Here is a 20,051-nt window from a genome sequence, read left to right on the forward strand (position 1 = left end):
AAATATTAATTCTCAGAGATAGATTTTAAAAGGAGAATAAAACTAATGCATTGATGATAAAAGAGGATTGCTGCTCATTTAAAGAAAGTTGACTCATCCTGGGGTAGGGAGAGGGAGCATGAGAGGAATAGACAAACTCTAGATAGGGCAGAGGGGTGGGGGGGAAGGGAGGGGGCAGCGGGTTAGCAATGACAGTGGAATATGATGGACTTCATGATCCAAAGCACATGAATGTGTGAATATATTTTATATTCAAACAAGTGAATATGTTATATTCAAACAAATGAAAAATGGTGCTTTATATGTGTAATATAAATTATAATACATTCTACTGTCATTTATTTTAAAAAATCAATAAAATTTTAAAAAAGTAAAGAAACACAGAGAAGAGAGAATGAGGGGGGAAAAGTATGAATGATTTTTCACTAAAAGTTTGATAAGGGCACTTGGCTGAGCCCTTGTTCTCCTGGGCAGGTATCAACACAGGATGAGCCATGCTGATCCAAGAGTGTAAATAACAACTCACTCGAGGATTCACTTGCCTGTTCCTTAATTGTTCTTTGACCTCCTTCCCCAGAACATACACCAGGTACATGGAAGCAGAGAACCACACAGTTCTATCCCACTTCCTCCTCCTGGGCCTCTCAGAGGATCTAGACCTGCAGCCCATCCAATATGGGCTGTTGATGTCCTTGATGGTCATAGTGCTTTAGATCCTGCTCATCATCCTGGTGGTCAGCTCTGACTCCCACCTCCACATCCCCATGTACTTCTTCCTCTCCAACCTGTCCTTGGCTGACATGTGCTTCATCTCCATCACAGTCCCTAAGATGCTGGTGAACATCCAGGCACAGAAAAATTACATCTCCTTTATAGAATGCCTGTCTCAGGTATTTTTTAAAAATATTTATGGTGGAGTAAATGCTCAGGATCCTCAAAACCTCAGTGAGCAAGGGGTCCCTTGTGGGGGTGGGACAAGGAAGAGATGGCTGTCTGGGTTTTCATGGGGAGGACATATCAGGAGTCTCCATTCAAGAACCACATTTCAAGCATGTTTTCAGTCTTTTCTTCCTGTCTAGCTTACTTACTATACCTCTCCCCTCTTTTTTATGTACAATCATTGTAACTAGGCAAATACAGCACCAGCAACACCACACCTGGCATTGAGAAACCATGAATAAGGCGTCACGATGTCATGGTTGATGTCCGCCTTCCTCATCCTTATCATCACCAGCACAAACCTTTTGAAGTGCTCACAGAACAAGGTAGATGGACACAAATTCCCCTATTATGGATGAGATTTAAGGGCAGCAGATCTAGTGTGAGAGGGAAACAAACTTCTCAATGACATTTCCACAACAAATTGCAAAATGTTCACATTCCACATGGTTTAAATCTGCCAAATGATATGTTCTCCTGATGAAAAGAAATGAAAGTTTCCATCCTCCATCCTCCATGCATGCTCTCCCTCAGCACTTTCTGAATCCCACTGAGCCTCTGCCAAATCATGGCCAAGGACTAAGAATAAACACCAATCCCTTCTCCCAGTGCCTAAAGTCAGCTCAGGCTCTGTCCTTAAGACAGGTGAATACAGTGAGTGTTAGGAGACTCCTAGTGCAGCCAATCATGGGAGAAGGAGACAGATGCACGGTCCAGTGGACCTGAACCACCAGGCTGAGGATTGGCCATTATCAGCCCTTGGAAGCTCCATGCACAGAGCTCATAATAAGCCACCAAGTTCCCTGTGATCTCAGTCTCTAGGGACATCCTAATAATAGTGGAGGAGAAAGAAGGGAAACAAATGTCCACAGAGAGTTTTGGCTCTTCTAGTACTCACTAATCTCATCCATAATAGGGGAATTTGTGTCCATCTACCTTGTTCTGTGAGCACTTCAAAAGGTTTGTGCTGGTGATAATAAGGATGAGGAAGGTGGACATCAACCATGACATCGTGATGCCTTATTCATGGCTTCTCAATGCCAGGTGTGGTGTTGCTGGTGCTGTATTTGCCTAGTTACAATGATTGTACATAAAAAAAGAGGGGAGGGGTATATTAAGTAAGCTAGACAGGAAGAAAAGACTGAAAACATGCTTGAAATGTGGTGCTTGAATGGAGACTCCTGGTACGTTCTCCCCATGAAAACCCAGACAGCCATGTCTTCCCTGCCCCACCCCTACAAGGGACCCCTTGCTCACTGAGGTTTTGAGGATCCTGATAGGTCACAGGACAGAGTGCTGGCTAGTATTTGTGGCCTCTGCTGTGGGAAGGATGCCTACTGATGACATGCAAAGATGACTTAAGGGGTAGAGGCACAATAATCCAACACACATCTGTCCTCTTGCCCCAATCCAAGAAAGCTGTGCCTTGTCTTCACCCATCTCTATTCTTGTAAGTGGAGCATTGAAACTGTAAAGGAGATGCAAGTCACATGAGGATTCCATTCCTGCTCAGGATCTGCATATGGTCAAATCCTGTGCCTGAGACCTCCCTGTGTCTGAGATCTCAGGACCTCTTCTCAAATCCATCTAATGGGTGACAAGCAAAATGTATTTGGTGCATAGAATCCAGAGAATGACAATTTAATATGAGCCCTGCTGGCTGCACTGATTCCTCTAAGACACATGGAAAGCTGTTAGTATCTCTAAGATTCAGCGCTATCGTGTGTTTGATTTGTAATTGATACAGCTGCATTTCAACACGTGGAACAGATAGTAGGTTTACATGTATATTGTATTAGGAATATAAAAAATAAGGGCACAATACGAAATGTTACTAGTTATGATAGGACTAATTGCCGCAGTTGGCTGGGCACTAAATCACGAGCCACTCAATCAGGAACAAACTTTATTTTTGAAACTGCCGCCAATGCCCTGTATGCTCCCGGGAAGATTGCCGACCGACCCACGTGGTGTTCTCCCGGATGCCAACAGGAAGTCCCTCCTCCGGAATTCCCTCCTACCACACTTCCCCAACCAATGAGAGCTCTCCAGTAGTCCTGTAGCAGGCCGAGGTGGACAGGAGGAGTCCAATATCCATATGAATGCAGATCTTAACATAATCATATCATCTCAATGGCTTGCTGGCGTCACCTTTCAACCAAAAATGCCATGCATCATATTACTTGGCTGTGGCTCTTAGCATATCCCCCCTTCTATTTAATTAAGCAACAAGCAATTTGGCTAGGGACTATGCCTGTTAGGTTTGTCCAATTCGACATATGGTTCTTACCCGTCATCAGATGAACTGACCTCTAGGCGTCAGCCTCCTGTCTTAGGTTGATACCACTGCAATTGGATCATACCGTCACTGACTCCCAGTCCAGCATATAGCCATACTTGTGGATAGGCCTATGCACCAGTGGGGGGGTGAGGTTCTTTGCCTCACCTCTGTTGGCCCCCAAAATTAGACCATCACTAGTAGAATGGAGGAGGATACAGAAATGCCATGACACCAAGCCAATTGATGGCTCCTTAGGAAAAATTGCATCACTGGTGACACATCAGCAAAGATATGCCAGCACTACCATAATTTGCTGCATCAACAGATAGAGCACAATGCATACAAGTGATACATAGTCCAGGCAAGTTCTGCAAGCAGTTCAAAGCGGAAGAATCTATCAATATGTCCATTTCCTCCCAAAATAAATCAACTCTTTTAATGAGCATTACTTGTTGAATTATTATTCATTGATGTATCAGTTTATACAGTTTGTTGTGATAACTATCGAAGAAACTGTAGTTTGGTTTCATCTTTGTCTTCACCAGCACTGAGATGAAGATAGGAATTCTGACAATGATGCTAAAAAAAATATGTAACATTCCAACAGGTACTAAGAAAACAATTTTTTGAACAATTTACATTATCCTGAACAGAATTATTAAATATAATGAAAAGGAAAGGTGAAAGTAAACAAACAGATCTGTTAACCTGCTTATTTGTACACATATTAAAACAACCCTCAACAGCTGTTTACCCAATTTAAATTAAACCATTAAAATCACGTGAATAATAAAAAAATTCGGATCCATTTATTCATGAGCACTCCTCATATATGATATATGGAAATTCGCACATGCAGACGTACAATACAAAACAGAAGTGTGCACACATAACATACAACATATAAGACAATAGTAAAGGCCTTGTAGCTTTACATAGGTGAAATCGCCATTGCAATGTTTAAAAACTCCACAGTCAAAAAGTAAAACTGGGGATTCCACCTCCTGGGTCCCCTTCTTCCTCCGGGAGAAGTCTTTTCTTCAGAGTAGAAAAAGACTTTTCTACTCTGAAAAAAAAAGTAAAACTGATCAGAAAAACATTAACCTAGGTCTGTATGAGCTCAAAAGTAAAATAGAGCAGATTATGCTAAGTGAAGCTAGCCAATCTTTAAAAATCAAATGCCAAATGACTCCTTTGATATAAGGGGAGTAACTAAGGACAGGGTAGGGACGAAGAGCTTGAGAAGAAGATTAACATTAAACAGGGATGAGAGGTGGAAGGGAAAGGGAGTGAGAAGGGAAATCTCATGGAAATGGAAGGTGATCCTCAGGGTTATACAAAATTACATATAAGAGGAAAGGAGGGGTAAGACAAGATAATACAAGTGGAAGAAATGATTTACAGTAGAGGGGGTAGACAGAGAAGAGGAGAGGGGAGGGGAGGGGAGGGGGGATAGTAGAGAATAGGACAGACAGCAGAATACATCAGTCACTAGAACGGCAATATGTCAATCAATGGAAGGGTAAGTGATGTGATACAGCAATCTGTATATGGGGTAAAATTGGGAGTTCATAACCCACTTGAATCAAACTGTGAAATATGATATATTAAGAACTATGTAATGTTTTGAACGACCAACAATTAAAAAAATTTTAAAAAAGTAAAATAGAACTTTATGATGTGGGAAAAAAGCAATAATAAAATAGATATTGAAAAAAAGCATCCTGGTTAATCACTGTCGCAGATGTAAGAATAGCCAAGCTGGAGCCCTGGATATCAGCTGTTATGGATTTGAGTCAATTCATCTTCTTTTTGGTCTGTAGAAATTGTTTTGGTTAGTCTCTCTGGAATCCAAATCGGCTGCTGTTCTCCCTGTGGAAACACTCAAACAGAACCCCGACTCCAGACAATCACTGGGTCCAGACCTTTCCATTGTCCTGTTAGAATATCCTTCCAAAGTACCTTAGGCTTATGAACATTTTTTGGATACAAATGTCTTTCCACAGCACTAAGCCCTGATGAATCCAAATTTTAAAAATTTAGAGTAAAAAGGGTTATTTTAAGTTTATCTTTGGGGGATATATACCCCTTTCCAACTAATGAGTATGGGACTTAAATATCCTGTGACCTCAAGTTATGGCTCCCCTAGTTCCCTAGTACCACATTTCATTTTGGCCCTCATGAAGTAAATACTAAACATTTAGAAAGGAATGAGGAGCCTGCGGTTTCAGGCTACCCAGAGCTTACACTTGGTTAGAAGAGACATCCAAGATGAAAATCTATGAAAATGCTGTGAGACTCTTCCATGGTTCAAGGAAACAGAGCATGAGGTACAGGTACCCCATCCATCACCATCCATGCCTGTGTCTTCTTCCTTTCCATCTGAAAGGACCAGAAACAAGGTAAAACAGTACTTTCTTGCATCTCTATCATGTTTAGAAGGAACCTATTATTTTTCAAAATTACATATAACATTCAGTTATACATAATTACAGAAGAAATTTCATAAGTATGAAAGAAAAGATGAGGCAGGGGCTTGGGTCCTGAAACACTGGATGTAGAGTTGAATGTATCACAAGGAATTCCCCTTTCCTATCTAGCTATAATGCAGCAATTACAAAAAGGCAAATAATAAGAAGGAACACCAGGCAGGGGCTGTAGCTCAGTGGTAGAGCACTTGCCTCACATGGGTGAGGCTCTGGGTTCGATCCCCAGCACCACATAAAAAAATAAACAAAATAAAAATGAAGATATTGTGTACATCTACCACTAAAAGAAGTTAGAAAAAAAATAAAGAAGGAAGACCATTAATGGAGAGGAAGAGGGAGTGGGAGAAGTAAGAGGTAGGAGAATGGAATTATTGAGGATTGAAATGTAGCAAATTATGATGTATAGATATTTATGAATATATCAAAATGAACTCAACTGTTATGTAGGACCACAGCACACTAACAAGAATATTAAAAAGGAAAGTCAAGGTCCAAGTATTCTCCTTCACATGCCATAGCTGGAAAGAAATGCAGAACAAAACGGGGATTTCATGGAGCTTACAAGGAGAAGAGTGCTGTAGAGAAAGGAGATTAAAAGGGGATGGAGAAAGGATGGAAAGGAAAATTACTGGGGACTGACTGAAGTGGGGCAAATTATAATATATGATAAACCTGCTATAGCTTGTTATGTACTTAAAACTGCATGAAATATTTCAAAGGCATACTTCACATTCCAGTGTTTATACTCACTCACTGATGTAGTGTATTAATAATGCCACCTATGTGGTTGACAATGTCATATATCAGGTGCATTTAAATCATTTTGTTTTCAAACATTGATGTCTACAAATGCCAGGAAAAGGACTTACATATTAAATGATGCTTAAAAAACACAAACAAAATGTGAGTGATCACTTACAGCTACAAACAAGGTAATTAGAAAACTCAATGATATAAAAAACATATAAAAGAAACAAAAAAATCCTCACTTTAGATTTGTGGCAAAAAAAAGGTTTCTGATCATGAACTGTCAACTTAGATTGCATGTTTAGGTAACGCAGTCCTCATCCTTATAGGTTCTTGATGGATATTCCAACTGGGGAAAATGAACTGTTGTCTTAGTAAAATGAGGGTAATTTGCTGTTTTAGATGCCTTTAACAGGGTAATGAAATTATTTTATGTGTTCTCTTATTTTTAAAAGGCTGCTTTTCCATATGATAGTTACCTCTAATAGTTTTAGCTTTCTAACATTGTTCAGATGATGTCTCTGGACTAGGTGTGCACAGAAGGATATGAAAAACAAAAATTATTCGAGAAAGAATACTCAGATCGTTGTGTTTATCACAATGAGAAACAATATTGAAGGTGTTTTGCAGGTTGGAAGAGACATTCACAATAAACCTGTAGACAGGAAAACCATGCCTCCTTGCTCATATTATTTTTTAAAATTTTTCTTAATTTGTTTTAATTAGTTGTACATGACAGTAGAATGTATTTATGCACTCTGATATATCATACATAGATGAGATATAATTTCTCACTTTACTGAGTGTACAAGTTGCAGAATGATATTGGTCATGCAGCCACATATATACATACAGTAATAATGTCTGTTTCATTCCATTATCTTAAATATCCACACATACCCTCTCCTTCCCTCCCATCACTTCCCTCTACCTAATCAAAAGTGACGCTATTTTCCCTTGTGCACCAGCCCTATTGTGAATTAGCATCCACATATTAGAGGAAACATTTGGCCTTTGGTTTTGTTGGATTGGCTTATTGTGCTTAGCATGATATTCTTCAACTCCAACCATTTACAGGCAAATGTCATAATTGTACTCTTCTTTAAAGCTGAGTAATATTCCAGACTTTAGTTGCTCCTAATGTTTCAGATTCAAACAGTCATCTCCATGTCATGCAGGGTTTAGGAATGTGGGGTGATCAAATAGATCAAAGTCTCAAATTGGAAATTCAAATACTTCTGGAAATGCTATTGGCCATAGCTGCAGAGCAAGGTGAATGTAATCCATACATATTGATAGTGCACTTAAAATAGTAAAAATGGTAATTAATGTTGGATAGATCTCATGATAATAAAGGAAAATATAACTGAATCTTAGAAAAGGAACAAACCCAGTGCAAAGTAGACAGAGAATCCTCCAGAGTAAAGAAGGAGCCCAAAACTTTGCTGGGCCTTCACTTCCTCTTCTTTTTTCCTCTGTTAATATTAAAAAGTCCCTAGAGGTTTGGATGACCTACAGCAATTAGGTTAATTGGGACTTGTGCGTGTTGAACCTCCAAGGTCACATATTAAATAATGAGCCTGTTCCCGGAGCCTTCAGCTTGAGGTCTTCTGCCCAGTGGGCCCCAGGCCTCTGTGTCCTCCTCCCTTGGATGTCTGCATGGGGATGCTCATATCCGACACTGTGTTTACACCCAGGTTGAAGACAGAGCCCGAGCCTTCAGTGGGCAGGAGGCAGAGGAGCCGCCCTGGATGGGCACACCTTGGTCATGACCCAGCAGAGGAGCAGCTTGAACCAGTAAGTGTGGAGGGAGAGGGCGGTGGAGCAAGGCCTCTCAGAAACACTGTCTCCTCCCTGTCAGGACCGACATGAGGAAGTGGGTAGCAAAATGGGGGACACTGATATGTAGAAATTCAGCTCCGATGTGTGTGCAGTTTGTGTTCTGGTTTGTCCTCAGAGGCCCAGGCAACTCAGCCAAAGTTTCGTTTTCCCCCTGAACTTGTTGTGCTTACTGGAGACCCTCAACCACACAGGCACGGGGTCCCGCCACTCTTTGCCTAAGCACTGCAAGGTCGTTATGAAGAGGAGGAGGGCTAGCACAGGACTCCATGTGTGGAAGAGTTGGGGTTTAAGCAGGTACCTCATGTGTCCCTGTGGTTTGGAGCTTTGGTTTATCTACTTGAAAATGTATGATTTGTGGGAAGCAATGAAAAATGTCATTGCAATTGAAGCTAAGTTCATTTTTGAGTCTGTTACTCCAATTTATCCTGTCCTGGGCTCAGGAAAGTTAAGATTCTGGCACTCACATTGTCTTCTGGTGTGTGTGTGTGTGTGTTTGTGTGTGTGTGTGTGTGTGTGTGTGTGTTTACCACTAAGTAATAAACAGAAAAGGAAATTTCCAATCTGATTAATGTATGATGAGGCTATAAAATAATGATGAAATGCACTTAGGATTAGTAATGATAAAGTTAAACTTATATTTATCAATAACCATTTAGCTAAAATATCCTTTTATTTTAAGTTGCTGTTTTCCTATTTCTGTAACATAACTTGTTATTTTGACCTTATGTATGATCAAGCTCTGGGGATATAGCTCAGTTGGTCGAGTGTTTGGCTTGTATGCAGAAAGCCCTGGGTTCAATTCCCAGCACCACACACACACACACAAAATGATCATGCTGTGTTTTTAGAGGGGAATGCCTAATCTCCTTTCATTCCTGGTTCTCCAGAGTTTAAACTTTGTTTGGCACAAAGGACACTTCATATTTTTTAAATACTTCTGTTATTCATTGGATGGACTCCTTTTGGGGCACAGAGCTTGTCTATAATCAGTGAGCCCTGAACACACCTGGTACCTCCTCTCTGCACTTGTATCCCTTTCAGGAATGTCAAAACAAACAGTACCCAAGAGATGACAGCTCTTGCTTGTCTGTGTGTGTGTGTGTGTGTGTGTGTGTGTGTGTGTGAGTGTGTGTGTGTGTGTTTGTTTGAAAACCCACATTATTCAGTTATTCAGAAACAATGACAGAGATACACAAGAAGAAAGAGGAATAAAGAAAAGTGGGCAAGTAACTATTCTTTTCACATACTACAGACTCAGTTTATTTGTATAAACAATATATCCACAGCTTTTATAGTTTTACATAGCAAGCTAATAACTTGAACATAAAATGTTGTAAGTAGGCCCAAAGATCAATATGAAATTAAGATAAAACCATCCCCAACAGTCTCATAAGACAAAGAAGAACTAGGTTCTGTAATGACATGATTTTTGTTTTAGATTATCTGTTTCCCACCTCAAACTAAAGCCCACAAATCTTTCATAGATCATGAAAATGTTGTAGAGTATAATAGACTACAAACAGAATTCCTTTTAATTGATTTTAAAATTATACATATTAATGGGATAACATGATGCTTTGAAACATGTACACACTGCATAATTTTTAAATCAGGTTGAACATCTCTCTGCTCAAAAATATATCATTTTTTCAAAGTAAAAATTTTTGAAATTACTCTTCCTTTTTAAAATGTTTAATACAATATTGTTACCTCTAATCACCTTATTACTGCATTCATTTGAAATAATGAAATAGAACAGGAAACATACGGGCAGAGTACACAGTTTATGTATATAAGTGCATACATATGCACAAAATGTATGTGTTTAGAATGTGTTTCTTACGTTTCACCAGGGATCAATAAAAAAGTGTTTTAAGGCCACAGGGCCAGTGCATATTAACCCTTTCCTTTTACAATAGTAGGAAAATAACTCAAGAAATAAAAATTGGATTTTTTCTCCATTATTTGGATATCAATCTCTTCATCTACAAGATTAAATCTAAGAAGCAACTATTGTGACATAAAACTCAAATTATAGTCAATACTACCTCAGATTCAAGAATCCACTGAATCAAACATAATCTAGAAATAACTATTCAAATAATATATTCTCACTTCATTCTTGTCAAATACTGACTGAGTATTTCTGTATACCAAGCCGTGCCCTAGGTGCCTGGAACACAGGAGTAAAACTGCCCAAGACTAATGCCCTAGTGAAGCTTGGGCTAAAAGAGACAGAGACAAGTCCAATATTGTGGTTGGGATCACTCTGAATGACCACGCCTTCCAGTCCTGAAGCAGGAGGCTCTGACCAATCACTGCATTTGTGGTGACTTGGGCGTTGTCCCAGCTGGGATAGCAAGGCCTGATCAGGTGTAGGTGTCACCTGCAGGAGTTGGGCTGCACTCCCCTGTTCCTTTGTCATCCTACCCCTTGCCTCCTCATTTGAATGGCTTCTTCCCAATAAAAGGGTTCAGCCCCTGCTCCTTTCTCTCTGACTATGGACCACTAAGGTCAGAGGAGCCTTCTCAGGCCCCAAAGTAAAAGGTGTGTCTGTATGGTCATTTCATGCAGCCCAGTTCACCTGGAGTGGCCCTGAGTGTTTAGTCATGGGAATCAATGACAATATTGTGCAGTATGCTTGAATGCAGTGAAGAGTTATTGGTGAAAGGAGGAAAGAAGTGAGGGGACTTGGGGGACTGGACACGGTGTGGTGTATTTTCAAGGCAGGTGGCTTCCTCTGTGGAAACTTTTAAGTAAAAATGAAATGAAAAATTCCACCACATAATTTTTACATGCAATAATAGCATAACAGAAATACTGAAATGTTTAATCCTGTATATGACCTATTAAATATTTAGCAAGTAATTCTTATGCTTGGGCTGACATACATTTTGGAGTCACACCATTCCAGTATTTTCTAGCTTTTCACAAATGTTTTCAATAAACATTATTTTCATCAGATGGAACTGTTGACATGAGAAAAGCAATACAATGTTTAATAGGATCCAGTTGTGTCTAACATGCTTCAGATGTGGAAGATGTGGGTGCTTTTGTCCCTATTTGCATTAAGCAGTATGCACCCAGGGAGGTGGAGAAGGGTGCACACATTTCACACATATTTGCAAGTCAGTGAGCCAGGACTGAAATGTCCATGTGCTGACTCTCACTTCAGGGTGCTGTACCCTCTACTGAAACAAAAAGTAAAAATATTGCCCATATAAGAAAATATTATTCCCTATTCAAGATGATGTTTCCTAAGTCAATAATCACATCATGATTAGAACCAAATATATGTCATCTGTATATCTTTTACTTTACACATTTTACTTTACATGTTAATATTCATTGACTGTGTTTGACGACAGCTGACATTTATTGACACCAAACATAGCTAATCATAAAATGAAACATACATAAATTATTGTAATTAAATTACCTCAATGCACATATTACTTAGAAATTTTCATTTCTGTGATATGGAGAGAAAAAGCATTGCAAAATAAAATTTAATAGTTAAATGCTATTCCTCCCTGAGCATAATGATATGCATCATCTAAATCATTTGTCATAGCTTTATTTGGACTTCACAGAGACACTTCAATCCACAGGACTATGTGAATTAGTCCATTTCAGGAGCATAGGACTTCTATTGTATAATATATAGATAATTTTAGGGACTTTTAGGTAAGTCTTAAAGAAAACTGCTTAAGGATATACACATCAGTAGTGACATGTACATATCAAATAATAAATATACCTGCATTGTGCTGGGAGTCTAGCTCAGTGGGAGAACACTTGCTAAGCATGTCCAAGGTTATGGCTTCTACCACTAGTGGTAAAAAATAAATAAGTAAACACAATTTTAAAATGCATCTTTCTCAATCATAAAAGCTATTCTTTTAGGGATCGTGTGAGTCGTAGAATGGATTCCTACAGAGAAACTAAGAAATAAAATATTATAAGTAAAGATTCAAATTTCTCTAAATTACCTAAATTATCAGTTCTGAAATGCATATTGCTAAATGTTGCTTTTAAATATGATTAAATTGGCTGCCATTCAATGAGAGGGTGTCTTGATATTTTAAAATATTCACAGATAAACATGTTGATAAATGATATTGCAATATAATAAAGAATGAAATAACATTTTTACCATAAAACTGTAAGCTAAGAAGCTAAGAAATTATTGTCTCCACTTTAGACATGAGTAAATGGCCAAAGAGTATTTCCACTAATTCTCTCTTTGAATTTTTTTCTGAATCATATCAAAGTGTTTCCTCCAAAATAATAGATCAAAATGGCTTTCAAATAGCTGAGGTAAGAGAATTGCATCCAAGTACAGAAAGTATTGATCTGAAAGTCTTTTAAATGGTGTAAAAAGGGAGGGACCCACACAGGTTTGGGGTTTTCCCTGGTTCTATAGTCCTCAGCCATACATGGGAGTGTTTAAGTTCAGGGGAAAAAAAGGAAGTGTTAATTGTGAGACAAGAGGAAATTGAGTTTTTTTTAAAAGGCAAAGAACTGTCTTCTTCACTAGATATTTTATGAGAATTGCAAGGGATTGATACCAATAATGTACACAAGCTGTAGAACTCCAAAGTAGATCCCAGCATTTCATTTCTGTTTCACCAGTGACATGTGAAGGGGACACAAAGGACAAGTTTGTGTTCTCTGATGACAGTGCTTATGTGTGTATGGTTGAACACACTTAACCAAAGTGTGGGAGCCACCAATGCTAAGGGAAACAATTGTACACTAAATATTTTTTTATATGCAAGCAAATTTTAAGTGGGGATGTCAACCTCAAGTTAGGGAGAATCTAAAAATTCAAGAAGCTGAAAATCTCCTGGGCGATAACATTTTCTGATATAAACGAAAACTTTAAGTATTCAGCACATACAGTCCCAGCTCTTACACAGTGTTTAAAATAATTGAAATCAAAGGAATTGGTCTCATTGCTTGAGTATTTGATATCTACTTGTTCACTTTTCCAACCTTATTTTCTTTTTCAATAGTTGTCCAACCAGAATAGAAGCACAAAACCTATCACGGGTCTCAGAATTCTATCTCATGGAACTCTCAGAGGACCCAGACCTGCAGCCCATCCTCTTTGGACTGCTCCTGTCCATGTACCTGGTCACAGTGCTTGGGAACCTGCTCATTATCCTGGCTGTCAGCTCTGACCCCCATCTCCACATCCCCATGTACTTCTTCCTCTCCAACCTGTCCTTGGTTGACATTGGCTTCATCTCCACCACCATCCCAAAGATGCTTGTGAACATGCAAACTCACAGCAGAGCCATCTCCTATGTGGGCTGCCTGACACAGATGTCCTTTTTTCTCATTTTTGGATCTATGGATGCTCTGCTTCTGACAGTGATGGCCTATGACAGGTTTGTGGCCATCTGTCAGCCCCTGCATTACCATGTCATTATGAACCCTCGTCTATGTGGCCTGTTAGTTTTGGTATCTTTCTTCTTTGGCCTGTTGGAAATCCAGATGCACAATTTGGTTGTATTACAATTTCCCTACTCCAAGAGTGTAGAAATTGCTAATTTCTTCTGTGACCCTGCTCAGGTTCTTGGTCTTTCCTGTTCTGATTCCCTTACCAAAAATATAATCATGTGCTTGGTTGGTGCCATCTATGGCCTTTTCCCCATCTCAGGGATCTTTTTCTCTTATTATAAAGTTGTTTCCTCCATCCTGAGGATCCCATCCTCGGGTGGGAGGTACAAAGCCTTCTCCACCTGTGGTTCTCACCTGGCAGTTGTTGGCTTGTTTTATGGAACAGGCAGTGGAGTGTACTTTTCTTCAGAAGAGTCATCTTTCACCAGGAAGGGTGCAGTGGCCTCCGTGATGTTCACTGTGGTCACCCCCATGCTGAACCCCTTCATCTACAGCCTGAATAACAGGGACATTAGAGTTGCCCTGAAGAGGCTGCACAGCAGGAGAACAGTGTGATCGTAGATCCTCTGGCATCTATTTGGAATGTATTCTGGAAATGCAGCAAAACTGTACATCTAGACGTTAGATCCTGCCTCCTTGATCACATTGTTTTGTGGTTTCATGATGGCTTTATTTCCTGATGGTACTTCAGAGTGGAATGTTGCTTTACAAGGTTGGGAGAAGACAGAAGGCACAGTTTTTTGTTTGTTTTGTTTTAGGCGGGTGCACATTTTTAGTTAGGAAGATGAAAATTCTGAGAGAATGTAACCAGTGCCACTGAATATTGCATTTAACCATGTGTAAAGTGGTTACGTGCTGTTATTGTCTGACCACTATATTTTGAACATAAAAAATAGATGTATCTTGTGGGGAAAAATAAATTAAAATAAAAACAGGTAATAGTATATACAAGATTTCTGCTGAGTACGGACAGTCTCACAATATATTGCAGACATTCATTTTCTCTTCTTCTTCCTCCACTATTGTAAGAAGTCCTTTGAGACTGGGATATTGTTGACCTAATTCTGATTTCTACGCTTTGAGCCTCATGGTCCCCTGATGGTTAATAGAGAGCCTTCCCTCCAGTCCTGGGTCTTAAATCTCCATCCCAGGGTGCTCACATCTGTGCCATTTCACCCCTGGCTTTCTCTGTCAGCAAGCTCGAGTCTGTCCCTGACTAATGTCATTGATAGGCTGGAGTCTTCCCTGGGCACCGGTCATAGGATGGATTTCAAAACCATACTCTGTGTTCATGAACCAGCAGAGAAGCAGCACAACTCACTGAGAGAAAGGACGTCTCACTCCTGCTTCTCATCATGGAGACTGACAGGACCCTTTGGGCATTGATTCGGGAAAAGACCCACCTGCAGGTTTCAGCTGAGTTCTGTGAACCCTGATGGGTCCTGGGAATCCCATTCATGTTTCCCTCTCCTCTCACACCGTTTCTCCCCACCCCTCAGACAGTTATCCATGAAACCAGGGTGTGGCTTCCAACAAACTGTTCCCCACGCAGAGCAAAGAATTATTATGAAAGTGATTCTGAGGACAAAGAGGAGAGTGTCTGTACCCATGAAGTCACGAGCTGATCTCGAGGGATTCCTAAATGCCAGTGTCTGAGATGTGTGTTCTGTGCTCACTCACGTCATTTCATCCACATAAACTGCCCCCTATTTAAGCCCCTATGTTGCTATTATTTTCCAGACAAGAAAAGAATACAGCATTTTGTGTTCATAATATCAGGTTGCTTGGTAGAAAAGAAGCCGGAGCTGTTTGCACGATCCTTCTGACGATCGATGTAGGCCTCTTCACCTTGACAGGAGTACCCTGGACAGTTCCCTGCTTCACCAGACACCAGCAATGTCACTACATATCTCCACAGAGAAAGCCCTTTCCTGCTGATATTCTTTTGGGATAACTGGTACAACATAGGGAGAGAAGTGTTTGGCACCTTCTGGATCAACACCAGGAAGGATTCAGTCAGATGCTGGGCTAGACTCACAGAAGGAGAAAATACAGGCCCCTGGCTGGCGGCGGCCCTGCGTGGCAGTTGGGGCTGCAAGTGGAGCTGTGTGGAGGGCGCTACCGGTGGCCGGGAAGGCCGGCTGCGCTCTGCCTTCAGGGCTCTAGTCTGTGTGCCAGGGTGCGGGTAGCACCGTATGCACCTTGGGCGGGGCCCAGGCATAGGGCGCTGGTATCGGTACCTCCCACCAAGGCGCCAGGACCCTGGCGCTGCGCGCCTGGGTGCTGTAAGACTTCAGGTCAGAGAACCCAGGAGAGATCTCGCTGCGGGAGCACAAGGTGTTGATCCTGTGCAGCGAGCAGGACATTGAGGGCTGGCTCGAGGGAGTCCACAGCCGCAGCGACCGGGGTCTCTTCCTGGCCTGGTACGTGCAGGTGATCCGAGCCTCTCCCCCTCAGCCCTGCCCGGCTGGCGATGGCCATCCCGGTGCCCCTGCTTGCTATGCTAACGTGCCCCCTGCCGGCTGAGCTGCCCGCCTCCTTCAAGCCGCCGCCTGACACCTTCCAGCCGCTGTTGCAGCTGCAGCAGGCTCCCTCCAAGCACCAGGTGCAGGTTTTCCATATGCCAGGGGTGTACTGCAGCCGTCGCCTCAGCAAATTTACGGCGACACCAGGCCAGCCAGGGCAGTGAGGATGACTGGGACGACGATTGGGACGACAGCTCCACGGTGGCCGACGAGTCTGGCGTGCTGGGCAGCAGCACATACCCGGACCTCGACGGCTCGTCGTCCGCAGGCGGCAGCGCTGCTAGCCTCTGCTGCTGCTGGTCCACCCGCCCTGACTTGTCGCTGGCCTCCCGCGGTGGATCAGCTCCTCCGCAGCACCACCCTTCGGGGCCAAGAGCTAGGCCACGGTGAGCCACTGCAACCTCAACCGGTTCTCCACTTTTGTCAAGTCAGGTGGGGAGGCCTTGGTGTTGGGCGAGGCTTAGGGATGAGGACAAGCTAGGCGTCGTGCTAGGGCCCTACAGCCCCGAGTGGCAGGAGAACCCCTACCCCTTGCAGTTCACCATCCATGACCCCACCAAGTAGACCAAGTTCAAGGGTATGAAGAGCTACATCTCCTACAAGCTGGTCTCCACGCACACACAGGTCCCGGTGCACAGGCGCTACAAGCACTTCAACTGGTTGCAATGCGCACCTGCCTGAGAAGTTCCCTGTCATCTCTGTGCCCCACCTGCCCGAAAAGCAGGCCGCTTCGAAGAGGACTTTATCTCCAAGCGCAGGAAAGGCCTGATCTGTGGATGGACCTCATGGCCAGCCACCCAGTGCTGGCACAGTGCGATGTCTTCCAGCACTTCCTGACCTGCCCCATTAGCACAGATGAGAAGGCCTGGAAGCAGGACAAGAGGAAGGCCGAGAAGGACGAGATGGTGGGCGCCAACTTCTTTTGGACCCTGAGCACACCGCCCGCAGCAGCTCTTGCCCTGCAGGAGGTGGAGAGCAAGAGAGATGGCTTCAAGTGCTTCACCAAGAAGATGGATGACAGCACGCTGCAGCTCAACCACACTGCCAACGAGTTCGCGCGCAAGCAGGTGACGGGCTTCAAGAAAGAGTATCAGAAGGAGGGCCAATCTTCCCGTGGGCTCAGCCAGGCCTTTGAGCTGGGCCAGAAGGCTTTCTCAGCAGGCCTGAATCAGGCCATTGCCTTCACCGGAGATGCCTATGATGCCATCGGCGAGCTCTTTGCCGGGCAGCCCAGGTAGGAGCTGGATCCAGTCATGGACCTGTAAGCGCTGTATCTAGGGCACCTGGCCAACTTCCCGGATATCATCCACGTTCAGAAAGGAGCTCTTACCAAAGTAAAGGAGAGTAGGCGACACGTGGAAGAAGGGAAGATGGAGGTCCAGAAGGCTGATGGCATTCAGGATCGCTGTAATCGCTGTATTTCTTTTGCCACTTTGGCTGAAATTCACCACTTCCATCAAATTCGAGTAAGAGACTTTAAATCACAGATGCAGCATTTCTTACAACAGTAAATAATATTTTTTCCAAAAAGTGACCCAGAAGTTGGAAGAAGCTCTTCACAAATATCATAGTGTTTAATGACTGGACATTGGATTGTGAACTTTTTTCAGTTCAAGAATAATTTCTACAGCAGAATAAAAACTGCTTTCAAAGAGCTATTGCCAACTATCAGTGGTGGTACAAGGATGGTTTTGTGTTCAACTGAAAGCCAGCTGAATATATAATTATGGAGGAGAGAAAGCATTAATATGGCTATATCATAGAAACAGTACCACACATTGTAACTAAATTATACTATGGATGCCTACATTACCATTGTAACTTTTGGAGTAATGGTTATACTATTTGCCTTATTGCTTTTTGAAGTATGGGTATTTTAGTGCATACTTTGTAGACCTCAAAACCCATGAAGGGTCTCAGAGAAACTGGCTGGATAAAGCCTGCTGTGGATGCCTTTTCACTCTCAGATTGGGATTACCTAAATTCAACCTGCTCTCTGTTTACAAATTCCAACTAGAGCAGCTATGCGACTTTGTGCCTTTAGACTCTTGGTTTTTCATTTTTCATTATTATTGGTTTGAACTACAACGTTAAATGTCAGACCCACTGACAATCTATAATTCCTGGTACAACAGAGGTGCTTAAGAAAGACACACGCACACACACACATCCAGTAGAAAATGAGCACCATGTTTACTTTCTTCTCTCCTTCTTTTATACAGCATTGTTAATTAAAACAAGGGGAAAGAAAAAACATCTTTTCGTCAGTTTAATCCTTACAAGCATGGATAAACATTCTCAGGAAAACTTTCTTTATGGTCACAATTCTTCATATTTCTTATCAATTAACTTGTGGTTAGTTATTCCCAGGCAAACACACACACACACACACACACACACACACACACACACACACACACATATATATATTTTATACTTGGCAGAACATTCTTTTCTCCTATCTTCTTAAGACAGCCTCAAGGACACAGTTCAAAGAGTTCATACTTTCTCACAGAACTCCTTGTTTTGCTAAGCACAACAAAACTTAAATGTTTGTGTGCATGAGTACACAATTAAACTTCATTCTGTTCAACTAAACTATCCTGTAATTTGAAGTTATTAATTCCCTCTCTATGTAATGGCACTGACCCTATCTCTGTAATGGCACAGAGCATTCTGTCCTTACATATGTATATGCTGTGTGTTTGCACAGAAAAAACTCAATCTACTTCATTTCCTCTTCCCCACACTCTAATCCAGTCACTATTTCCTATATCCTATACCTTGCTTGGCACACAAGAGGACCCCTAAATCTAACCTACTTTATAGACATGGAATAGACACTTGGAAACATTAGTTCAAAAGAATTGGCACAACTAACGTGGCCTTCAACACTTGGTATTTTCCTAAAAGTAATGTGGAACAAAAGGGGATCTCATGTACCTAACAAGAAGAATATGGAGTCAAGAAAGGAGATTCAAGGGGATGGAGGTGGAGGGAAAGGGAAGTTCCTTGGGGATTGAAATGGAGCACATTATATTTGTGAACCTGTTGTAACTTGTTGTATTCATGAACCTGCATAAAATATTTCAAAGACATTCTTCACATTCCAATATTTATTCTCACTGATGCAGTGTATTAATAATGCCATTTTTGTGATTGACAATATCATATATCAGGAGCATTTAAATTATGTATTTTCAAATATTGAGATCCACAAATGCCAGGGAGAGAACTGACGTATTAAATGATGCTTAAGAAATACAAACAAAATGTGAGTGACCACTTATAGCCACAAAGGAAGGAAATCAGAAAACTCATTAATATAGAAAAAAACTCACAATAGGTTCCTGGCATATTACAATGATTTCTCATTATAAATCGTCAGCTTATGTTGCCTGTTTAGATAAGGGAATCCTCACCTTTGTAGGGTGTTTATGAATATCCCAAGCCAGGGGAAATTGAACTGTTGTCTTAGAGTAAAATGAGTGTTTTACCTGCTTTAATGTCTTTAACTTGAATGAAGTTTTTCTTAACTGGGTAATACAATTTATTCTATATGTTCTTATTTTTCTTAATAAACATTTACTTGTTTCAATTAGTTATATGTGAAAGTAAAATGCATTTATGCACTTTGATATATCATACATAGATTGGGTATAATTTTTCACTTTTCTGTTTGTACATGTTGTAGAATCACATTGGTTGTTCATTCATATATATACATAAAGTAAAAATATTTGTTTCATTCTATTATCATCCCTATCCCCATATACTTTGATATTTTCTATTTTATTGTAGTACATAATTTCAAAATAG

The 20,051-nt window shown here is 41.2% G+C and overlaps 1 protein-coding gene and 1 pseudogene across 1 annotated transcript; both read left to right on the forward strand.

Moving 5' to 3' along the window:
• Positions 1–1,190: 1,190 nt before the first annotated feature.
• LOC101969373 (olfactory receptor 7E178) lies at positions 1,191–14,262 on the forward strand. Its single transcript, XM_078031841.1, has 3 exons — positions 1,191–1,265; positions 1,856–1,983; positions 13,317–14,262. The coding sequence occupies exons 1-3, from the start codon at positions 1,191–1,193 to the stop codon at positions 14,260–14,262; spliced, it is 1,149 nt and encodes a 382-aa protein (XP_077887967.1).
• A 108-nt stretch (positions 14,263–14,370) lies between these two features.
• Positions 14,371–17,818, forward strand: LOC101967078 (sorting nexin-18 pseudogene; annotated as a pseudogene).
• The last annotated feature ends 2,233 nt before the right edge of the window (positions 17,819–20,051 follow it).

Source organism: Ictidomys tridecemlineatus, chromosome 2 (genome assembly GCF_052094955.1).
Source record: "Ictidomys tridecemlineatus isolate mIctTri1 chromosome 2, mIctTri1.hap1, whole genome shotgun sequence".
NCBI lineage: Eukaryota > Metazoa > Chordata > Mammalia > Rodentia > Sciuridae > Ictidomys > Ictidomys tridecemlineatus.